At 42.5% G+C, this 24,380-nt stretch overlaps 1 protein-coding gene across 1 annotated transcript in view; it reads right to left on the bottom strand.

Moving 5' to 3' along the window:
- Positions 1–24,380, bottom strand: part of stab2 (stabilin 2) — a 197,289-nt gene that overhangs the window by 92,418 nt on the left and 80,491 nt on the right. Inside the window, exons 26-33 of the mRNA XM_072269443.1 lie at positions 21,000–21,095; positions 15,561–15,656; positions 13,415–13,462; positions 11,969–12,105; positions 9,831–9,942; positions 5,575–5,652; positions 3,023–3,121; positions 2,314–2,415 (exon numbers count right to left, since the gene is read on the bottom strand). Of these exons, the coding sequence (XP_072125544.1) occupies positions 2,314–2,415; positions 3,023–3,121; positions 5,575–5,652; positions 9,831–9,942; positions 11,969–12,105; positions 13,415–13,462; positions 15,561–15,656; positions 21,000–21,095 (768 nt within the window). The remainder of the gene's footprint in view (positions 1–2,313; positions 2,416–3,022; positions 3,122–5,574; positions 5,653–9,830; positions 9,943–11,968; positions 12,106–13,414; positions 13,463–15,560; positions 15,657–20,999; positions 21,096–24,380) is intronic.

Raw genomic sequence — 24,380 nt, 5'->3', positions numbered from 1 at the left:
AAGGAGGAAAAGGCCAAGGAAGGTGACAAGGAATCAGAATCAGCTTTAATATCAATGGCATAGGTCATAAAATTTGTTGTTTTGTGGCGGCAGTGCATTACAATACGTAATAGCTGCATCGTCAGGAAATTTACTGATGGCATCTGAGCTGTACCTAGCCACACTGTTGTGGGTGTACAGAGAGCAGAGCAGTGGGCTAAGCACACACCCTTGAGATGTGCTAGATTTGATTGTCAGCAAGGAGGAGATGTTATTTTGGATTTGCACTGACTGTGATCTCTCAATGAGGAAGTCAAGGACCAGTTGCAGAGATAGGTACAGAGGCCCAGGTTTTGGAGCTTGTTGATTAGTCCTGAGGGCATGATCGAGTTGAATGTTCAGCTGTAAACAATAAACAGCAGACTGATGTAAGGCATTGCTATTGTCCAGGTGATCCAAGGCTGGCTGGAGAGCCAGTGAGACTGCAAATGCTGTTGACCCCTTGTGGTGATAGGCAAATTGCAGCTGCTCCAGGTCTATGCTTAGGCAGGAGTTGATTCAGGATGTGATAAAAATGGGCAATAGTCATTGAGGCAGCTCACCTTGCTCTTCTTGGGCACTGGAACAGTTCTATTCTTCCTCTCAAAGTGTGCATAAAAGGCATTGAGCTCATCTGGGAGAGAAGCATCACAGCCATTCATGATGTTAGTTTTCACCTTGTAGGAAGCAATGGCCTATAACCCCTGCCAGACCTAACATACATCCATTTCCGTCTCTAATTTCAATTGGAGTTATTTCTTCTCTCTTAAAATAGCCTTTCATAGGTTGTACCTGGACTTCTTGTATAGTTCTCGATCCACCAATCATGAATGCCACAGATCTAACCCTCAGCAGACTATGAATCTCCAGGTTCATCCATGGCTTTTTGGTTTGGGTATGTCCAGTATGTTCTCGAAGGCACACACTCATCCACATCGGGTTTATGAAGTCTCATGGGGAGAATCAAGGGATATGGTGAGATGGTGAGATAGTGGGACTAGGGTATTGAATTGAGCTGATCAGCCATAATAACCCTGAAAGGTGGAGCAGATTCAGTGGATTGAGTGGCTGACTCCTGCTCCTATTTTCCATATTTCTACATCATTTACTGTTGATTTATTTTAGCAATGAAGCAAGGGTTTCTTCAGTAGCCTTATAGAAAAGTACCGACTTTCACAGGGACACTTATCAGTCAAAAGAAACTACTTTTGTAGACGGTGGATGTGGAGAGAGAAACAGAGTTAGAGTCATTGGATGAATGTAAAGCTGAGCACTTATAAGGCATTGATCAGACCACACTTGGAGAATTGTGAGCAGTTTAGGGCCCCTAATCTGAGGAAGGTTATGCTAGCATTGGAGAGGGTCTAGAGGAGGTACATGAGAATGATCCCAAGAATAAAGAGTTAATGTTTGAGGAGTATTTGATGGCTCTGGGCTTGTATTTGCTGGAGTTTAGAAGAATGGGGGGGAGGGGGGAATCTCATTGAAACCTATTGAATATTGATAGGCCTAGATAGAGTGGAAGTGGAGAGGATGTTTCCTATAGTGGGCGAGTCTAGGACCAGAAGGCACAAGCTCAGAATAGAAGGACGTCCCTTTAGAACAGAGATGAAGAGGAATTTCTTTAGCCAGAGGGTGGTGAATCTGTGGAATTCATTGCCACAAACAGCTGTGGAGGCCAAGTAATTGGGTATATTTAATGCGGGGGTTGATAGGCTTTTGATTAGTCAGAGCATCAAAGGCTATGGGGGAGAAGGCAAAAGAATGAGATTGAGAGGGTTAATAAATCAGCCAAGATTGAATGGTGGAGCAGAGTCGATGGGCCAAATGTCGTAATTCCTCTCCTATGTCCTATGATCTCATGAGACAAGGCAGACATCACCCCCATGAACGTTTAATGGATATGATCTGTTTAAATTTAAAAATAAAGATACTTAAGAAAGGCAAGGAGTGTAGGTGCCGTGAGCTGGTGTGCAGTTTATTTCAGTAACACTTAAGGATGAATTACTTTGCTCTCATAGATTCATGCAAGGACTGGAGACCAAGTAGTGGGGTGAGCGACTCCAGTCCTGATGTTTTCCTGCATGTTGGACCATTTCTCCGATATTACTGCATCTTCACAGAACCTGTGTTCCTTTGTTGTAATTATTCAGAACTAATCATGAATGAAATAGTTTATAGGAATCAGCCACATCAGTTCAGGAAGGTTTTTATCATGCTTATCTTATTCTGGCTTTGCCTTGGCAGTTCCACATTTAATTTCAGTTTCACAACTTTCCCTAGTAACAAACATACCAGGGTATCAACGCCTTTCTCCTTGAGATACTTCTCAATAGCCTCGTTGTTTGGTGGGTAGACAGTGTAGGTGCTCGCACTCTCAATCTGTGTCATCAAGTTCTGTTGATGAAACAGACAAATAGGCATCTTTAAGACCTGATTATTTTCTCTCCTCCTTCTTCTCTCTTTTTCCATTCTCCAATCTGAGTCCCCTCTTATCCCTTCTCATTTCCTCAGCTGCCCATCACCTCCAGCTGGTGCCCCTCCTCCTTCCCTTTCTCTCTTGGTCCATGGTCCACTTACCTCTCCTACCAGGCTGCTTCTTTCTCAGTCCTTTACTTTTTCCACCTATCACCCCCTCCCCCAGATTCTCACTTTGTCCCTCCTCCCCCACCCACCCACCTACCCCCTCACCTAGTTTCACCTATCGCCTGCCAGCTTGTACTCCTTCCCCTCACCCCATCTTGTCATTCTGGCTTCTTCCCCCTTCCTTTCCAGTCCTGGGCAAAGGATCTCGGTCCGAAATGTCAACTGTTTATTCCTCCCCACAGATGCTGGCTGACTTGATGAGTTCATCCAGCATTTTGTGTCTGTTAATCTGGATTTCCAGCATCTGCAGAATCTCGTGTCTATGCTTAAGCAATTTAACATTTTCGACTTGTTTACCTGCAGGCATCGTGAGTAGCAGTACTTCATGATCATCTGGGCTCTATAATAACAGGCTTACCTTTATCAACTCTTTGAAGCGAGAATAATCAGGCATCTGCTCCAGTCTTGACAGCAGGCTGACTGATGCATCACTCATTTCTTGTTCGGGTATTAGAACCTACAATATCAAGAGCTGTTGTTACAATGCCATAAAGAATATTGGCTTGAAATGATCCAAATCTGTGTTTATAATGGTGTCCTTAATTAATTTGCTTCTAAATTTATGGATACGTGAGCATCTCATTGTGAGAGAATGGGATCTGAATATTGGGAGATAAAGGTGTACATCCACTTTCACAGAATATTCCAACACACTTTGAAATTTAGCCTCTGCTATAACGCAAGGAACACAGCAGCTAATTTTACACAACAACAAGATCTCATATGCAGAGCCCACAGAGGTCCTTTCATCGACAGCATCTGTGCCAACCAGAAGTAGAAAGGGTAACAAACTCGGAATGTAGAAAAGTACAATGGAGGGCAGACCCTTCAGCTTATAATGCCATGGAAACCTAATTAAATGCTTGATTAAACTAATTCCTTCTGCTTTCACAAAGGCCGTATCTCTCCTTTCTCTGCACATTCATGTCTCCCCTCTCCTCACCTTCTTATTCTGGCCTTTCTCCCCTTTCTTTCCAACCCTGATAAAGGGTTTTAGCATGGTAGTACTCCTCTCTGTAGATGCTACCAGACTTGCTGAGTTCCGCTGTCGCAGGGGTTCCCAGACTGGGGTCCACGGACCCCTCAGTTGATGATAAGGCTCCATGGCACAAACAAGGTTCAGAACCATTGCTCCATTACATTTCCCCCCACTACCACTCTCGACAGCACATTCCAAGCACCCACCGTTCTACGTGGAGGAAATTTGCCCGCACATCTCCTGTGAACTCTCCCCCTACCTTCACCTATACTGCATGCCCTCCAGTATGAGACATTTTTGACATCTATTCTGCCTATGCCTCCCATAACCTCATAAACTTCCATCAGGTCTCTCCTCAGCCACCTCCCCTCCACTAGAATTTATCCACCAGAGTATCCACATTCTTCCAAACCTGACATTCCTGAATTCAGTAGTTCCACCACTCGTGGGCAAGGTGGACCAATGACTAAGTTTCATTTCACTGCTACCAGTGAAGAGTTAAATATCAACAACTTGCCAAGGGCGTTTCAATACAGTGTCATTCATGCTCCTTTGAGAGAATGGAGAAGGACTCAAAGGAAATGGCCATTCAAATTCAGATTTATTTATTTGTCACATGTACATTGAAACATACAGTGAAATGTGTCATTTCCATTAGCAACCAACACAACCTATGCCAGTGTTGCTACATATTCTGATGCCAGCATAGCAGGCCCACGATGTTCAGCAGAACAACACAGGCAGCAACAACAGAACAACAGCAAAACAAGTCCCATTCCTCACACCACCCTCCAAACATCCACCCATGCGCTCACAGACACAGACACAGCCTCTCAACTCCAGGACTGGTCAGCACCAGGCCTTCAGCCTTCAGCTGGTTTGGACTCACAGACACTGGGTCCTACAGGGGCACAAATGAGAGCATCCTGACTGGCCGCATCACTGCCTGGCTTGGGAACTGTACCTCCCTTAATCACAGGACTCTGCAGAGAGTGGTGCGGACAACCCAGCACATCCGTAGTTGTGAACTTCCTACTTTTCAGGACGTTTACAAGGACAGGTGTGTAAAAAGTGCCCATAGGACCACTGGGGATCCGAGTCACCCCAACCACAATCTATTCCAGCTGCTACCATCCAGGAAACGGTACCACAGCATAAAGGTTAGGACCAACAGGCTCCAGGACAGCTTCTTCCACCAGGCCATCAGACTGATTAACTCACGCTGATTTGAGTGTGCTTTATGTTACATGACTGTTCTATTTATTATAAATTTTTATAAATTACTATGATTAAACATTGCACATTTAGACGGAGATGTAACAGAAAGACTTTTACTCCTCATGTATGTGAAGGATTTAAGAAATAAAGTCAATTCAATTCAATTTGACTTTCCCGCTGGACTCACAGACTCAGGCTTTGGCTATCACATCTTGACATCTGAACAGAGTTAAGAATAAATGTCCAAATGATGGTTAGATTTTTGGAATTACCTTCCCAAGAAAACTCTGGTGGCCCAGTTTCTAAGTATATTACAGATGGAGATAAAGTTTGGTGCAAGAAACTTGTGCTAAGAGTCAGCTTTGGTTGAAAGTTGCAAACGGTGTAAGCTGTGACTTGTACCAGCTTCTGTTTCTTATAATTTTTTGTGTGGTCTAATAAATACACAGAGTTGTACAATTTGTTTACTGGGTTGCAATTGATACTAAAAATCATTTTTTGATAATTTTGAAAAACATCCAAAACAAATAGTTTACAGAAACATGTGTAATTTGGCTATATTTAGCAACCAATGAGTCATAGTTAATTCTTAAAAAACACTTGTCAGTTCCGTGTATTTTAAATGATCTCATTCACAATATATACATTTTATTAGTAAGGAGGAAATCTATTATCAGACAGGAAGCATGATGCACTGTGCACATTGACTATACCTTATCAATAACGTGCATAATCCCATTTGTTAATGCAATATCAGGATTGAGCAGGTTTGCACCTCCTATCGTGGCTTTCTGGAAAAACAGAAAAGCTAATGTTAGTACAACTAGGTCATAAACTGTAGTCCTGACCTGATAATTCTGGCAAGTCAAGTGTAAATCACCAGCAAAACTTCTCCTTCACTGTTTTTTCCCTGGACTTAGTACATGTACTGGGTGTAGGATAAATTTCTGCATTGAGCCTCTTGTGAGTCTATTAGGTGTTTGGGTTTCAAGTTCAATTTTGTTGTCCTCTGAGTGTACATATATACAACCAAACGAAACAACCTTCCTCCAGACCAGGGTGCATCTCTAATACATAAGTATATCACACACAGCACATAAAACAAAATATTACCACAAATAAATTAATAAAAAATAATTCAAAATGCATGTAAATTGTGCAGCATAGGTAAAGAGTAAACAGTAAACAACTCGCTGTCCTAGTGATGAGACCTCGATGTTGGAAGGGTATTTATTAGTCTCACCGCCTGAGGGGAGAAGCTGTTACCCAGTCTGGCAGTCCTACTCCTGATGCTCCTGCACCTCCTTCCAGAATGGAGTGGCTCAAAGACATTGAGGGATGAATGGTAGGGATCCTCAGCAGTGCTTTGGGACCCTCACATACAGTGCTTCCAGTAAATGACACAAATAATGGAGAGGGAGAACCCTGGTTTAGCTGAGGCACTCTACCTCATCCTTTGTCCCCTCTGTAGGTAGACACCTAAACCCTGCACGTAGCTGAGGTTAGACACCAATTTCCCATGCCAGGCAGTGATGCAGACAAGGCAATGAGAAACTGTTCTAACTGGTTACATAATCCCACAGTACAGAAGGACATTGTTGCCGACTCTTTAACTAGGCTCACTGCTTGTGTGGACTGTTATGTTCCGAAATCTTGTTTTTATCCTCATCACGTCATTTGCATTTAAAACTTCTATTCATTTCCTGCTTTAAGACAATGGAAATGACCTTGAGTTAGCCCAGTGTTTTGGATGTGATAATAATGAATGCAGCTACATTGGTATAATTAACCTAAAGTTAAAACTTTGAGTTTATACCCTTCCCTTTCTCAATACAGAATATAGCAGCCCACTTGATAGACACCCCCACCCACAACCATTCACTCACTCCACCACCAACGCACAGTAGCTACGGTTTGTACCCTCGACAGTGTGCACAGCAGCAACTCACCAAGACTCCTTAGTCAGCACTGTTCCAACTCACCACCTCTACCAAATGGAAGGACAAGGACAGCAAAAGCAAGGGGAACACCATCCCTTGGAAGTTGCCTTCCAAGCCACACGCCAGCATGAATTAGAAATACCCCTTCAAAATCCTGGAACTCCCTACCTAACAGCGCTGTGCATGTACCCACACCTTGAAAACTGAGGTAGCTGACTCAAGGGCAACCAGGGATGGGCAATAGATTTCCTCCTTACTAGTAAAAGTCTGTATCCCTTGAATCTATCTGTCTATCTGTTTATCAGTAACAGGCTGTTCAGGCCCGATGACCTGTGCTGGCTAATTACACCCATGTGACTAATTAACCTATACCTGTACATCTTTGGAAAGTGAGAGAAAACCCAAGTGGTCAAGGGGACGAACGTACAAACTCCTTACAGTAAGTGGCGGATTTGAACCTGGGTCACCAGCGCTGCAATGGTGTTATGCTAACAGCCATGCTAAGCTAAGTCAATCTTTATCAGGAGCCTTTCGGGTCAGATCACACTCCACGCAGCCTCACCTGGGCCAGGTGTGCAGTGCAGGCCTTGTCTACTCTGCACATGTTGGCGGCAGCCCCTCACTACAACACTACTGAGATCCTGTCCTCAGAGAGCAGTGGTGGTCTCTGGCAAGGGGGAAGCTGGCTGGGGACTTAGCCATCAGAGCGTCCTATCGTTTCCATTCAGAAATATTGACAAACTGTTGAACTTAGAATTATTTAGAACATAAAGAGTCCAACACAGGGACAGGCCGTTTGGCAAACTAATTAGGCAAACCAAACAAACTTGTAATTTAATGCTTAATTAAACTAATCCTGTCTACCCACACAAAGTCCATACCCCTCCATTCTCAGTCCATCTAAGAGCCAACCGAAGAGCCTACTTTTCATCACTATCATATTTACCTCCAGCATTACTCCCGGAAACACATTCCAGGTACCCAACGCTCTCTGTTTTAAAGGAAACGAGTCCCGCAATTCTTTGAACTTTTCCCCTCACACCTAAATGCAGGCCCTCTGGTATTAGACATTGACTCTGGGAGGAAGATGCCAGCTCTCTACTCTATTTATGCCTCTGGTTATCTTAGAAACTTCTGTCAGGTTTCCCCTCAGACGCTGCACAGTCTAAGTCAACCCTAGAGTCTAATGCCCTCACAGTGCTTTTTGTACAAAGCTAGACAGGGAGTTAAACACCTCAAAAATCCTCCAAGCTGGAAGCTTTCTTTAGGGTTTTTAATGAAAAAAAAATTGTGAAAAGATATTGCTGTTTCAAGGGCAAATAAATAGTGGGTAGATATCAGTGTGCTTCAAGTTGAAGTCCAAATTAACCCAGACAAGTTATGATGTAAAAGTAACTTATGAACAGGAAGTGATGTTTGTATGAAACAAACTACATACAAAATAGGCAGCAGCTCTCGAGGCAGGATACCTAGTCTCTCTAACGTCTCCCCCCATGCCACATCCTCTAACCCAGGCAGCATCCTGGTAACCCTCTCCAAAGCCATCACATTCTTCCTATAATGGGGCAACCAGAAATTAATGCAACCAAAAAATAATGAGAGTTTTATAAAGGTGTAACATAACTTCCTGAGCCTTGAACACAATGCTTCCACTAATAAAGGCAAGAATTCAATTTAAACCAATTTTATTTGAAAAAAATAATTCAATCCAATATTTAGGTAACAGTCTTTTAAATGAGAGTGGGATGGGATCTGGGAATACAGATCCATAATTCCTTGAAAGTGCTGTCTCATAGGGTCATAAAGAGACCTTTTGGCACATTGGACTTCATAAATCAATGTGCTGAGTACGGGAGTTGGGATGTAATATTGAAGTTGTATAAGACGTTGTTGAGGCTTAACCTGGTGTATGGCGCACAGTTTTGGTCACCTAGCTACAGGAAAGATTGAAAGAGTGCAGAGAAAATTTACAAGGACATTGCTGGGATTTGAGCAGCTGAGTTATAGGGAGAGGTTTAATATGTTAGGACTTTATTCCCTGGAGCGTAGAAGAATGAGGGGAAATTTGATAGACATATATGAAATTATGAGGGATTTTGATAGGGTAAACACAAGCAGATCTTTTCTACTGAAGTTGGGTGAGACTAGAATAGCAGGTCATGGGTTAAGGATGAAAGGTGAAATGTTTGAGGGGAACTTCTTCTCTAGAGGGTGGGAGGAGTGTGGAACGAGCTGCCAGCGGAAATGATGGATGTGGGTTTGATTTCAATATTTAAGAGAAGTTTGAATATGTACAGGAATGCGAGGATTATGAAGGTCTATAGTTCAGGTGCAGGTCATTGGGTCTAAGCAGACTAATAGTTCAGCATGGACTAGATGGACCGAAGGGCCTAATTCTGTGCTGTAGTGCTCAATGACTCTATGTATATCTGGTGCCCCATACACTTTCTCTGATGGACATGATTTGATCCCACTCTGAGGAAGATTTGGGGACATATTCCCCCAAATCCTGGCCACTTTCTAATCCCTCATTCAACATCACTAAAATTGATAACCAGGGCATTATCGCAGTGCACACATGGGAGCTTGTTATGTACAAGATGGCTGCTGAGTTTCCTACTTGACACTATTTGCTAAGTGTGTCATTGGCTGTAAAACACTTTGGAAGTGCTGAGAAAGTTCCTTTATAACAATAATACTATTGAAATACTGTGGATGAACATACCTACCACATTAGAAACTGGGGAGTTGTGTACACAGCTCAGCATATCGCGGAATTCAGACTCCCCCCGATGGATTCGCTCTACACCTCTCACTGCCTCAGTGAAGCAGCCAGCATAATCAAAGACCCCGTCCACCCCAGACATTCTCACTTCCATCAGGCAGAAGACACAAGAGCCTGAAAACGCATACCACCAGACTCAAGGACAGCTTCTAAAATTGAGAGAAGGATGGTTTTGTAGGAATGCAACTTCCTGTAACCTGGGGATCGCCTGTACTTCATTAATGATTCTGTTCCCAACACTAACCTCATCCCGGTTGACAAGGGATAAGAAGCTGCCCGGCAGGATTGTGGGCAGAGACTTAGATGAAAGGTTCAGGAGATCTGCAAGACTGTATACTCCATTTAGCACATGATACCTAAGAGAGAAAAAAAATACTTTAAAATGCAAGTGAAAGCTGTGCAACTCTGCACAACTAAATTAAACCTACTCTCTCTTACTCAGTCACGGCACAACTCAAAAAGGAACAATACCATCGCAGCAAAAACTTCAGCTGTTGGAAACCTGAAGTAAAAACAGAACACGCTGGAAACACTCAGCGGGTCAGGCAGCACCTGTGGAGAGAGAGACAGAATTCAAGATGTTAACTGTTTCTCTCTCCATAGTTGCTGCCTGACCTGCTGAGTGTTTTCAGTATTTCTGCTTTGATTGAGGAAACTTGTAGCTTCTCCGTGTCCTTTCCATAGATGAGAATACTTTGAAGGAAAGGTTGTCCAGGCAATTGAACCTCCATCACTATCCTATGTTATCTGGTGATTGTGAGTTATATGGTGCATGTGAGTCCCTTATTATCATTTAATATAATTTTCTATTGTTACTTTATTATTATTTATAATAATAATTACTGTATTTATATATTTTATGTTATTTTATAATTTACTCAATATTATTTGGGTCTCTTGAACAGAAAATATCCTATTTGGATACATCACAGCATGGTACAGAAATTGCTCTGTCCAAATTGCAGGAAGTTGTTATTGCAGCCCAGTCCGTCACAAAAATATCCTCTCCTCTATTGACAACACACACACAAAATGCTGGAGGAACTCAGCAAGTCAGGCAGCATCTATGGAGGGAAATTAACTGTTGAGGTTTCAGGTTAAGATCCTTCATCAGGTCTCAATGACTGTTTGTTTCCCTCCACAGATCTGCTGAGTACATAGTTCATTGCTCAAGATTTCCAGCATCTGCAGGATGTCTTGGGTCCACTCCACTGACTCTGTCTACACTTCCAACTACCTTGGGAAAGCAGCCACTATAATCGAGGACCCCTCCCACCCCAATCATTCTCTCTTCTCATCCCTTCCATTGGGAAGAAGATACAAAAGCTTGGGAACATGTATCAGCAGGCTCAAGGACAGCTTCTACCCACTGTCTCCTGAATAGACCCTGCATACAGTGAGAGCAAATCCTTCACCTCTTAACCTACCTTGTCATGGCCCTTTCACTTCGTCTACCTGCACTGTACTTTCTCCATAGCTGTAACACTCCATTCTGCATTCTGTTTTTCTCCTTTGGTAATTCTGCAATGTACTTATGTATGGAATGATCATCTGGATGACACATGAAGTGAAGTCTTTCACTGTATAATTTTTAGTTTTTAGTTGTACTTAGAGATACAGCATGGTAATGGGTCCTTCCAGCCCTACACGCTCATGCTACCCCACTACACCCAATTTACCTACTAACCCTAACCCTTAGGATTTGGGAGGAAACCAGATTATCTGGAGGAAAACCCTGAAGTCACGGAGAGAACATACAAACTCCTTACAGACAGCGCAAAGAATTGAACCCGGGTCACTGGTGCTGTAAAGTGTCATGACAACCACCACACATCATGTGACAATAATAAATCAATTACCAATTTCCACATCAAAAAATTCCAGAGGAATTATTTCCAGGAGTGAACTGATTCAAGAGTGAGGGAGTAAATTGAGGGGATGTAGGGTGAGGTTTATTAATGTGAAGGCAGGGCCACTCTGGGCAGAGGACACTCGAACTCACACACACCAGAGACAGAAGTTGAGATGTTCAACGTGTGTGTCAGCTCCTATCAGAGCTTCATGTGATCCAACTGTCACGTATGTGCAGAGCTAAAATGACAACCGAGTAGCAGGATTAAATGTTTTTACTGAGACACATTAGCTATGGCACACAGAGGGCAACGTGAAGATTGGGAATGACGAACTGGGCTCACAGAGACAAAAATGTGCACACTTCAAAAGCCCACACAAAAAGGGAGGGTCTCCTAGGCGTAGGAGGCCCAATCAATTCGCCACGCAATAAATCGACTGCCTGTTACCTGCCACATTCTCACTATTGACCAGATATGGTTCACCAGTGAGCTAATCTCACATCCAAAGCTGAAAGGAAAAGAGACTCACTTCACCAGGTTCGGAAGCTGTTCGCCCCTGAGCCAAAATATTCTGTTGTCATTATTCATACCACTGATGGCTTTCTGAGAGGGCACTAGCAGGGTGACATTTGCAGCTTCTAAAAGAAGGCGGTTCTGAGAAGCACTCTGAAAGAAAAACAAAACCACGTTATGAGACCTTACGTAAGTTGGAGCTGGATCATACATAATTTCACACTCTTTAATTCACACTCCTTTCTGTTTTTCCCCTGAGGGATATGTTCAGGCAACATTAGATGGATAAATTATTTTTTAAGACTCTTGCACAGAATTCTTATATGGTGAAGATGAACTCTCGATCCCTCAATTTGCCTGATTGTGACCCTTGCACTTTATTTGCCTACTTGCACTGCACTTTCTGAGCAACTGTAATACTTTATTCTGCATTCAGATTTTTTTTGCCCTTTTGTGCAGCCTAGTGAATTTATGCACGGAATGATCTGTCGGGACGGCATGCAAAGAAAAGCTTTTCATTGTGACTCGGTGCATGTAACAACTATAAACCAGTTACTAAATACCAGTTACTTAATCATCCATGGAACGTGCTTGATACTGGTCATGGGGGAAATCTTACTCCAGTTGTTTGGGGCCGTGGTGAGACTACATCTGGAATTTAGGTACAGGTTCCCAGGGACGTGTATGTTTGCATTAGCTGGACAGTGGTGAAGTTTCGCCCCGCTGATTCCAGGTGCTCTGCTTTCCACCCACATTCTAAAAACATATGGGCTAGGGTTAGCAAGTTGTGGGCATACTACGTTGCAACTGGAAGCATGGCAGCACTCGCAGGCTGCCCTCAAATTATTGGTTGTTGATGTAAATGATGCATTTCACTGTATGTTCACGTGTACCGGTACACCCGCTCATTAATGCAGGTATCTTGTCAGCCAATCATGTGGCAGCACTTCAATGCGTAAAAGCATGTAGACATGGTCAAGAGGTTCAGTTGTTCAGACCAAGCATTAGAATGAGGAAGAAATGTGATCTAAATTACTTTGACAGTGGAACGATTGTTGGTGCCAGATGAGGTGGTTTGAATATGTCTGAAACTGCTGTTCTCCTGGGATTTTCATGCACAGCAGTCTCTAGAGTTTACAGAGCATGGTATGAAAAACAAAAAAAAATCTAGTGAGCAGCAGTTTTGTGGGTGAAAACACCTTGTTAATGAGAGAAATCAGAGGAGAATGGGCAGACTGCTTCAAGCTGACGGGAAGGCGACAGTAACTCAAGTAACCATACATTACAACAGAGATGTGCAGAAGAGCACCTCTGAATGCACAGCACGTTGAAGTGGATGGGCTACAGCAGCAGAAGACCACAGACATCCACTCAATGACCACCTTATGTGAATGAGGCAAGGCTCTTTAATTGTTTCCATTAACAGAAACAAAAACAGTTTTGATTAAATTGACAGACTTACATTGACCCACTTGAGAAATTCTGCAGCTTCTGGGATGTAGGATAGAGTCTGGAAGGTAAAGAGAAGAGAGTCTGATACCTTTCCAATTACTGAGTAACAAGTTACATGTCTCCCACACTTCTGTACTGTGGTGGCCATGCTGTGTCTCATTACAATCATAAGAGACCAGGCACAAGAGTCTGCTTCTGGAACAACTTCTTCCCCTCCGCCATCCACTTTCTGAATGGATAATGAACCCATGAACACTCCCTCATGTTTTGACCTACTTATTTAAAATTTTAATACATATTTCTTCACTCGTAGTATAGTTTTATGTATTGCACAAAACTGCTGCTGCAAAACAACAAATTTCATGGTATGTGCTTGTGCAGGGATTACCTACCATTTCAATGCCATGAACCCCTATCATTAACTCAGGGGTCTGTGGACCCCGGATTGGGAACCCTGTGCTAGAGATGATAAACCTGATTCTGAAACTGATGTTATAGTCACATCAGTGGCTAATATTTCCACCTTAAGATGAAGGTTCATAAAATGCAGTTTCGCTGCTAACATCTTCCGCAGCGTTATTATTCACCTCAGAGAAATGCAGGATAGAAAGAGGCCCTTCAGCCCATTGAGACTGTGCTGGCCATTTATGCTAATCTAGACACAGGGATGAGCAATAGGAGCTGGTTTTGCTAACAACTGGGCAGACCCTGTAAGTGTACACGTTTCTTTTAGCTGAGGAGTCTACAGACAAGTACCCGGATGGGGGTTGGGTCACTAAGGATGAAAATGGGGAGAAACGTCTTCACTGGGAATTGGTGAATAGGTGGGATTCTCTACCTGGATACTTCAGGAGGCTCAGTCATCAAGTCCATCCAATATAGAAACTGGTGGATTTCTGAACAGTGAGAACATGGAGGGATAAGAGAGTAGTACTGGAAAATGAAATAGAAACTCAGTCGTGTGGCAAAGGTCCAGATCGAAGCCGCTGGTCAATCAGAAGTCCAGAAGGGTCCTGTAACTCTGTGACTCAATGATTCTATTGACAGATCAGTTGGTTAGGGATCAGAGCTCAATTTTAACATTTTCACAAAGCAAATGGACTGTCTGAATCATACAAGGAGGAATGGTGTCGGTTTGAAGAAGTTATGGTGGGGTGCCTGTGAGCGAAACAAAAATCCTAAAGCAAGAATAGAGATAAAATACTTGCAAATCAGTAGAACCCAATATCATTCTCATAAGGGTTAAGCCCCAATATAGAGGTTTCAGTATTTGTTATAAAAAATTCCCTCAAACCAAATATTTAAAAAAGACTTGCATTTTTAACATAATCCTTCATACTAACTGAAAACACTCTGGGGCCAGTGGAGTATGCTTTGAAGTTTGGTCACTGTTATAATCTAAGAGAATAGAGAGCCAATTTTTGATGGATAAGTATTGTTCAGAAGAAATAATACTGTTGGACTATTTTAGAAATAATACTTTTGGACCTTCCATGCACACCTGATCTACCATTCACTGTAATCTCTCTCTGTCACACATAATATGACATAATTGCTCCCTTAATACCACTGCCCTTTAAGAATTGTATCATATGACTAACTGCTCTGGTGTGAGAAAACAAAAGCTTTTCAATGTATCTTGGGGTATAGATAGGGTAAGTGCAAGCAGGCTTTTTCCACTGAGGTTAGTCGGGACTAGAACTAGAGGTCATAGGTTAACAGTGAAAGGTGAAATGTTTAAGGAGAACCTGAGGGAGATCTGTTGATAATAAACCAACTACCAATTACAGGGTTTGGTGTGGAAAGTTTCAGAAGAAGGCCAATTTGAAATACAAATGCAATATTACTGCAGCCTCTGTAAGTTATTTCATCAATGAAGCGTCTTTACTTGAGACTATTAGAGAGTGAATAAGGGAGACACTGATACAGCTTAAAGTCTCATTTGCAACCCCAATGCTGCAACAGTCCCTCAGTTCCATACAAGAATGCCAACATAGACTTGTGTGCAAGGACCTCCCTGGTTTTGTGACTATGGAGGAGAAAGTGTCGCCACTGATAGAGAGCTAAACTCAGTAGATGTAACATCAGCATGTGCTTTTAGAGAACATTTTTGGATGTTCTCTTGAACGAATCAAAAGCCTTTATAACTTGCTTACCATTATTGCGTTTCCAAAGCATATCTCACCATCTCCTTCATAACCTTGCTGACAGCTGCAACTTCTAATCCCTGGGGACACGAATGAACAAGTTGCCTGCCAAAGTATTTGAAGCAGTTCATTGAGTCAGCAGTTAAATATTATATATTTTATACAGCATCATTTTTATCTGTCAGACTTTAATGGTCTTTTTTCAGATCAGATCTTTGAAATTAAAGTTAGCCTTGGACATGAAATGAGTGCAGGGAGTTAAACAGAGGAATATTATGGATGATCAAATAAACAAGACTTTCATTGTACCTGTATCTCAATGTATTTGTGCACATGGCAATAAAGGTAGATAGATAGATAGATAGATACTTCATTGATCTCAGAGGAAATTACAGCGTCATGGTAGTATTAGAAGTGCATAGATATAAATATTAGAAGAGAAGTAGAAAGAATAAATTACCTCAAACAGTTTAACAGGAAGGAGTCATTACTCCCCGGCGATAGGTTGACCTGATGGCCGAGGGTAAGAATGACCTCATATAGCACTCTTTGGAGCAGTGCAGTTGTCTTAGTCTATTACTGAAAGTGCTCCTCTGTTCAGCCAAGGTGGCATGCAGAGGTTGAGAAACATTGTCCAGAATTGCCAGGATTTTCCGTCAAACTCAACTTGACTTGAAATCTCAAAGTAAAATGCTTTGGGAGTAGGGGCTAAATTGGAACATGTGGTGGGCAGGTTCTGAAAGACAGTATGGACTTGATGAGTCAAATGTTCTCCTTCGCTGTTATAGGAAGTAAGACCTACTTTGAAAGTGACAATAATGCTCTAAGCCCATTAAGCAATTGTCGGACAACCAAACAATTTCTAGCATAACTAAGCATTTGGTGCAATCACTAAGAGGGTTTTTGAGGCACCAAAACAAATTGATGAAGACAAAGCTGTGGACGTGGTGTATATAGGTTTTAGTAAGGCATTTGACAAGGTTCCTCATGGTAGGCTTATTCAGATCCTTAGATCCCTCAAAGTTGCAGCACACATTAATAGGGTAGTTAAAAGGGTGTATGGTGCATTGTCTTTCATCAGTTGGAGGATTGAGTTCAAGAGCCGTGAGGTAATGTTGCAGCTCTATAAAACCCTAGATAGACCACACAGAGTGTTGTGTTCAGTTCTCATTACAGAAAGGATGTGGAAGCTTTAGAGAGGGTGCAGAGGATATTTATCAGGGTGCTCTCTAGATTAGAGAGCACGTCTGATCCTAACTGAATTTCAGTTCGGCATTCAACACTATTGTCCCTTGGATCATGGTGAACAAACTCCTACTCCTCGGTCTAAACCACTGTGGACCAACAGACCTCATATAGTCAGGTTGCACAACCACTCCTCACTCCCCATCACCTTCAGTGTGGGTGCTCCCTGCCCCCCGCCCCAGGGCTGTGTCCTGAACCCATTGCTGTGCATTCTGCTCATATATGACTGCATGGACCAACACTAGAGTAACCCCATTGTCAAGTTCACCGATGACACAACAGTGGTGGGGCTCATCACCAACAATGACAGGACAGCCTACAGAGTGGTGATGGAAGAGCTCATGGCCTGGTGCCAGGGAAATAATCTCTTCCTCAATGTCAACAGGACAAACGAGATGGTTATTGACTTCAGGAGAGCTCACCCCTCTTTACAGAGTGGAAACTGCGAGTAGTTTCAAACTCCTGGGAGTGTAAATCACACACAACCCCTCATGATCTCAGAACACATTCTACACAATCAGGAAAGCTCACCATCACCTCTACTTGCTGAGGAAGCTGAAGAAACCTAGACTATACACATCTATACTCCACAAATGTGCAGTAGAGGACATCCTAACAAGCCTAGCCGCCATCAAGGACAGAGGTACAGAATGGTGCCAGAAAGGGTCAGCAACATCATGAAGGATCCCACCAACCTTGTTCCTGGACTGTCTGTCCTACTCCCGTCAGGGAAGAGGCCATGTAGCATCCATACCAGGGCCACCAGACTCAAAAACAGTTTCTTTCCCCAAGCGATAAGAATGATCAACACCTCCGCCCTCTAACTCCACCACTACTTTACCATTTCCTGTCAGTAACCTTATGAACAGCCTAGTGTCACTTGATGGGCATACAGTCAATGTATATAAGCTATCTTGTGTATTTATACTTACTGCATTTTTAAATTATTGTATTCTTTATCTTACCGTTATTTTTTTGTGCTGCATTGGATCCAGAGTAACAGCTATTTCATTTAAGGTGTTTGGAGGAAAGTGTAAGGGAGATGTCAGAGGTAGTTCTTTTTAAAACAGAGAGCGATAGGTGTGTGGAACGTGCTGCCGGGGTGTTGGTAGAGGTAGGTACTTTAAGGGTACTTATGAGACTTTTAGGGACGCAGATGATTGATAGAAAAATGAAGGGGGGGTCTATGTGGGAGGGAAGGGTTAGATTGATCTTACAGAAGGTTAAAGGGTTGGCACAAGATCATAAGGCCTGCGCTGTCCTGTGTTCTAAGAGGAGATCATTGGGCTAGTATTTAGATTGCAGACTCACTGATTAAGTCCTGGATACAAATTTTGCCCTATTCTGGACACAAGATTATATAAAGGATGTAAGGCTTGTGGACATTTTGGGAAGAATCATCAAGAAATGATGAGAAACAAGGATTGTTCTCCACTAAACAGGCTTAATCGAGTCATTTGGAAATATGAGAGGTTCTTTACCGAATGATGTAGTGGATGGTGTGGATTTCTAAGTATGATGTTAAACATTTTCAAACATTATGTTTCCTGTTGACATTTCTTTCCAAGCTAGCAACCTCTAGTTCTAGAAAGGACAGTGGCAGCAGATACCTTACGTGGGAGCACACATAAAAAATGCTGGTGAAAGCAGCAGGCCAGGCAGCACCTATAGGAAGAGGTACAGATCTCTTCTTTCATTTAGTCCTGACGAAGGGTCTCGGCCCGAACCGTCGACTGTACCTCTTCCTATAGATGCTGCCTGGCCTGCTGCGTTCACCAGCACTTTTTATGTGTGTTGCTTGAATTTCCAGCATCTGCAGATTTCCTCGTGTTTGCGTTTTTAAACTGTACATGGGAACTTCATGTTCCATTGAAGTGCCCTGACCTGCACCAGTATTGATAATTTCTAGCTGGTCGCTGGACCTAAATATTGGAACTTCCTTCTCAGCAACGTTGCATGAGTATCTTTACCATGTAGACTGAAGTGGCTGAAGAAGATGGATCACATCCGCCCTTCCTGGGATATTAAACGTGGGCAATAATCTTTGGCCTTGCCTTCGACACTCAAATACTGCAGATAAGCAAACAGAAGTTTGCAGGGTAGGGGCCTGAATTGGATTAATTTCAATAATTGCCTTGAAAATATCTTTGCATTTTCATGGTAAAGGCAAAAGACCCAACACCCATCTTAAACTTGTACTCTTTGGTCCAACTATAAGAGGGTCTATAGTGAAACCCTCACCATAGGTGAAGGAGGTAAATGAGAAGGGTGGGGGATTAAATGCAGGACAGATAGGAATGGGCTAGATAGAACTGATGCGGTGAGGATGTTTCCTATAGTGGGGGAGTCTAGGAGCAGAGTGCACAGCGTCAGAATAGAGAGATGCCCATTTAGGACAGAGATGAGATGGAATTTCTTTAGCCAGATGATGGTGACTCTGTGGAATTCATTGCCACAGATGGGTGTGAAAGCCAAGTCATCGGGGATATTTAAAGCAGAGGGTGACAGTTTCTTGATTAGTCAGGATGTCAAAGGTCACAAGGAGAAGGTGGGAGGATGGGGTGGAGAGGGATAATAAATCAGCCATGATGGAATGGCAGAGAAGACTCAACTGGCTGAATGGCCGAATTTTGTTCCCATGTCTTATGATCTTACGGTATTCCTGCTTCTCTTGTTTGCACACTTAAGATTCTGTAAGATTATTTAAGATTGTTCAATGTTTAATGCCATTTCCAGTACATAAGTGTAAAGGAGAATTAAATATTGTAACTCCAGATCTGATGCAGCATATACAGAAAAAAATACATTAAAGTAAAGAACACAATAATAATTTTTAAAAACCACAATTAATACATAAGATTGCTCATATATATAGGTTGATGAAATGTACTACATATCTATGTTGGCACGTGGCCAAGTGGCTAAGGTGTTCATCTAGTGATTTGAAAGTCACTAGTTCAAGCCTTGGCTGAGACAGCGTGTTGTGTCCTTGAGCAAGGCACTTAACCACATATTGCTCTGCGACGACACCAGTGCCAAGCTGTATGGGTCCTAATGCCCTTCCCTTGGACAACATCGGTGGCGTGGAGAGGGGAGACTTGCAGCATGGGAAACTGCTGGTCTTCCATACAATCTTGCCCAGGCCTGCACCCTGGAAACCTTCCAAGGCGCAAATCCAAGGTCTCATGAGACTAACGGATGCCTATGTATCTATGTAAAGGTGTGTCTGTACATAAGGTGGTTGACAGGAAATGATAAAGTAGTGATGGTGGAGGTGTTGATCAGCCTTACTGCTTGGGGAAAGTAACTGTTTTTGAGTCTGGTGGTCCTGGCATGGATGTTACATGGTTGTTAAGACATCAAAAAAGAAATTTCTGCCTATCCTTCAACTGAATATCTCTGGACTGGCTACTGCAGAGTCTAGATCTCCATTCAGAAAGAATTTCACAGGTCAGAAGCCACAAAGGACAATGGAGAATTGCTCCCAAGGTAACATAGAAACGGGTGCTCTGCTCTTTGCTCCAGAGAAGGACAATGTCACATGAGGAAAAGATCCTGGCAAAGATAGTATGTAGAGTAGTTTGGTCTATTGAATAACATTGTATTCTTGTAACTCCTGGCACAGAATCTATAGTCCTGGGAATTGTGGGCACCAAAGGATACCCTGCTTTGTGAACCAGTCTCACAAGATTCAAATTCAGCAAGAAGAGGCCATGCTTTAGTTGGGAAGGAGGTACAGGAGCCTTAGTTCCCACACTATCATGGTCAGGAATTGTTATTACCCCTCAACAATCAGGCTCTTGAACCAGTGTGAATAACCTCAACTCTGAACTGATTCCATAACCTATGGACTCACTTTCAAGGACTCTATGACGAGTGTTCTCAGTACTTTTATTTATTTGCACAATTCATCTTCATTTGCACACTTGTTTTGTGGCTGCCTATGAGGAGACAAATCTGAAGGATGTATAATGTATAATGTATACATACTGAGGTAATAAATGTAACTTGAACTTCAAACATAGGTTGCTTGCCAGGCTTTGTGTATAGTTTTTCATTGATTCTATTATATTTCCCTGTACTACTATAAACGCTTGCAGGAAAATGAGTCTCAGGGTAGTATATTGTGATGAATATGTACTTTAATAATAAATTTACTTCGAGCTTTGTGCTTTGTTGAACTTTGAATTCAGAGCAACTCACCAGATAATGGCACCCTCCATTGTCCTCCAAACACAGATTTATGGGTTCACATTCTAGGCCATCGCCACGGAAGCCCTTCTTACACTCACACTTATTCTGTTGGTAAAGAAATGCTTGCTATAATTGAAAATGCACATGTTTCTAATGACCCTTACCAGTTTTTGTAGATCCACCCTTGAAAGCAGTCTATCCAGATGCATCACAGCTTGATGTACTCTGCCTGAGACCACAAGAAATTGCTAGGAGTTGCGAACACAGCCAATTCTATCACGAAAACCAACCTCCCCTTGGATGACCCTGTCTATACTTCCCCTTGCTTTAGGAACGCAGCCAACATTATCAAAGACCCCTCTTGCACCTTATCATTCTCTCTTCTCCTCCCTCCTATCAGGTAAGGTAAGTAGATCTAAAGGTTTGGGAATACCTACCACCAGGCTCAAGGACAGCTTGTACCCTGTTGTGTAAGATATTTTGGATTGACTACTGATATGAACTTTTAACTTCTTAGTATATGTTGTCATGAGCCTTGCACTTTCTCTGCAGCTGTAACCCTACATTCTGTTATTGTTTTCTCTTGTATACAAAGTAAGTTTCGTCAGTAAGACGAAAGAGCTGACTGTGGACTTCAGGAAGGGTAAGATGAAGGAGCACATACCAATCCTCATAGAGGGATCAGAAGTGGAGAGAGTGAGCAGCTTCAAGTTCCTGGGTGACAAGGTCTCTGAGGATCTAACCTGGTCCCAACATATCGATGTAGTTATACAACATAGAACATAAAATAGTACAGCACAGTACAGGCCCTTCAGCCCACAATGTTGTGCTGACCCTCAAACCCTTCCTCCCATATAAGCCCCCCACCTTAAATTCCTCCATATACCTGTCTAGTTCTCTCTTAAACTTCACTAGTGTATCTGCCTCCACCACTGACTCAGGCAGTGCATTCCACGCACCAACCACTCTCTGAGTAAAAAACCTTCCTCTAATATCCCCCTTGAACTTCCCACCCCTTACCTTAAAGCCATGTCCTCTTGTATTGAGCAGTGGTACCCTGGGGAAGAGGCGCTGGCTATCCACTCTATCTATTCCTCTTGTTATCTTGTACACCTCTATCATGTCTCCTCTCATCCTCCTTCTCTCCAAAGAGTAAAGCCGTAGCTCCCTTAATCTCTGATCATAATGCATACTTTCTAAACCAGGCAGCATCCTGGTAAATCTCCTCTGTACCCTTTCCAATGCTTCCGCATCCTTCCTATAGTGAGGTGACCAGAACTGGACACAGTACTCCAAGTGTGGCCTAACCAGAGTTTTATAGAGCTGCATCATTACATCACAACTCTTAAACTCTATCCCACGTCTTATGAAAGCTAACACCCCATAAGCTTTCTTAACTACCCTATCCACCTGTGAGGCAACTTTCATGGACATGTACCCCGAGATCCCTCTGCTCCTCCACACTACCAAGTATCCTGCCATTTACTTTGCACTCTGCCTTGGAGTTTGTCCTTCCAAAGTGTACCACCTCACACTTCTCCGGGTTGAACTCCATCTGTCACTTCTCAGCCCACTCCTGCATCCTATCAATGTCTCTCTGCAATCTTTGACAATCCTCTACACTATCTACAACACCACCAACCTTTGTGTCATCTGCAAACTTGCCAACCCACCCTTCTACCCCCACATCCAGGTCGTTAATAAAAATCACTAAAAGTAAAGGTCCCAGAACAGATCCTTGTGGGACACCACTAGTCACAATCCTCCAATTTGAATGTACTCCCTCCACCACCACCCTTTGTCTCCTGCAGGCAAGCTAATTCTGAATCCACCTGGTCAAACTTCCCTGGATCCCATGCCTTCTAACTTTCTGAATAAGCCTACCGTGTGGAACTTTGTCAAATGCCTTACTAAAATCCATATAGATCACATTCACTGCACTACCCTCATCTATATGCCTGGTCACCTCCTCAAAGAACTCTATCAGGCTTGTTAGACACGGTCTGCCCTTCACAAAGCCATGCTGACTGTCCCTGATCAGACCATGATTCTCTAAATGCCTATAGATTCTATCTCTAAGAATCTTTTCCAACAGCTTTCCCACCACAGACATAAGGCTCACTGGTCCATAATTACCCGGACTATCCCTACTACATTTATAAAAAAGGAAAGACCGTGGCTATACTTTATTAGGAGTTTGAAGAGATTTGGCATGTCAACAAATACGCTCAAAAACTTCTATAGTTGTACTGTGGAGAGCATTCTGACAGACTGCATCATTGTTTGGTATGGGGGGGCTACTGCACAGGACGGAAAGAAGCTGCAGAAGGTTGTAAATTTAGTCATCTCCATCTTGGGTACTAGCCTACAAAGTACCCAGGACATCTTCAGGGAGCGGTGTCTCAGAAAGGCAGCGTCCATTATTAAGGACCTCCAGCACCCAGGGCATGCCCTTTTCTCACTGTTACCATCAGGTAGGAGATACAAAAGCCTGAAGGCACACACTCAGCAATTCAGGAACAGCTTCTTCCCCTCTGCCATCCGATTCCTAAATAGACATTGAATCTTTGGACACTACCTCATTTTTTTAAAATATACAGTATTTTTGTTTTTACACATTTTAAAAAATCTATTCAATATATGTAATTGATATACTCATTCATTTATTATTATTATTTTATTTATTATTTTTTTCTCTGCTAGATTATGTATTGCATTGAACTGCTGCTGCTAAGTTAACAAATTTCATGTCATATGCTGGTGAAAATAAACCTGATTCTGATTCTGATGCTATCTCAAAGTATTTATGGATGGTCTGCCTGGGTGGCTTGCAAACAAAAGCTTTTCACTGTATCTCAATACACATGACAATTATAAACCTATTATCAATTACTAAATAATTGTTAACAGTTGTCCCATGGGCCAGGAATAACATTCATTAAAACTGATTCTAGTGATTTTTAAAAATGTTTATTTCAAAGTCAACTCATTGGGCCCAAAAGCAAAATTCTGCAGCTGCTGGCAATCTGAAGTAAATTACAGACTATCAGAAACACTCAGCAAGTCAGGCAGCAGCTGTGGAGAGAGAAATAGAGTTAACATTTCAGGATAATGACCTTTCATCAGAAATCGGAAAAGTTAGAGAGACAGATTTAACTTTCCATGTTCTGATAAAAGGCTGCCATCTGAAACATTATAATCACAAGAGATTCGGTAAAGCTGGAAATCTTAAGAAATACACTCAAAACAAGGAACTCAGCAAGTCTGGTAGCAGCCATGGAGGGGAGTAACCGGTCAATGTTTTGGGCTGAGACCCTTCATTGGGAATCCTGATCAGGAGTCCTAATGAAGGGTCTCAGTCTGAAATGTCGACTGTTTATTCCCCTCCAT

The sequence above is a fragment of the Mobula birostris genome, chromosome 9, assembly GCF_030028105.1.
Source record: "Mobula birostris isolate sMobBir1 chromosome 9, sMobBir1.hap1, whole genome shotgun sequence".
NCBI classification, from domain to species: domain Eukaryota; kingdom Metazoa; phylum Chordata; class Chondrichthyes; order Myliobatiformes; family Myliobatidae; genus Mobula; species Mobula birostris.
Note: the sequence above shows the minus strand (reverse complement) of the source record. Positions and strands in the feature narration are given on the sequence as shown.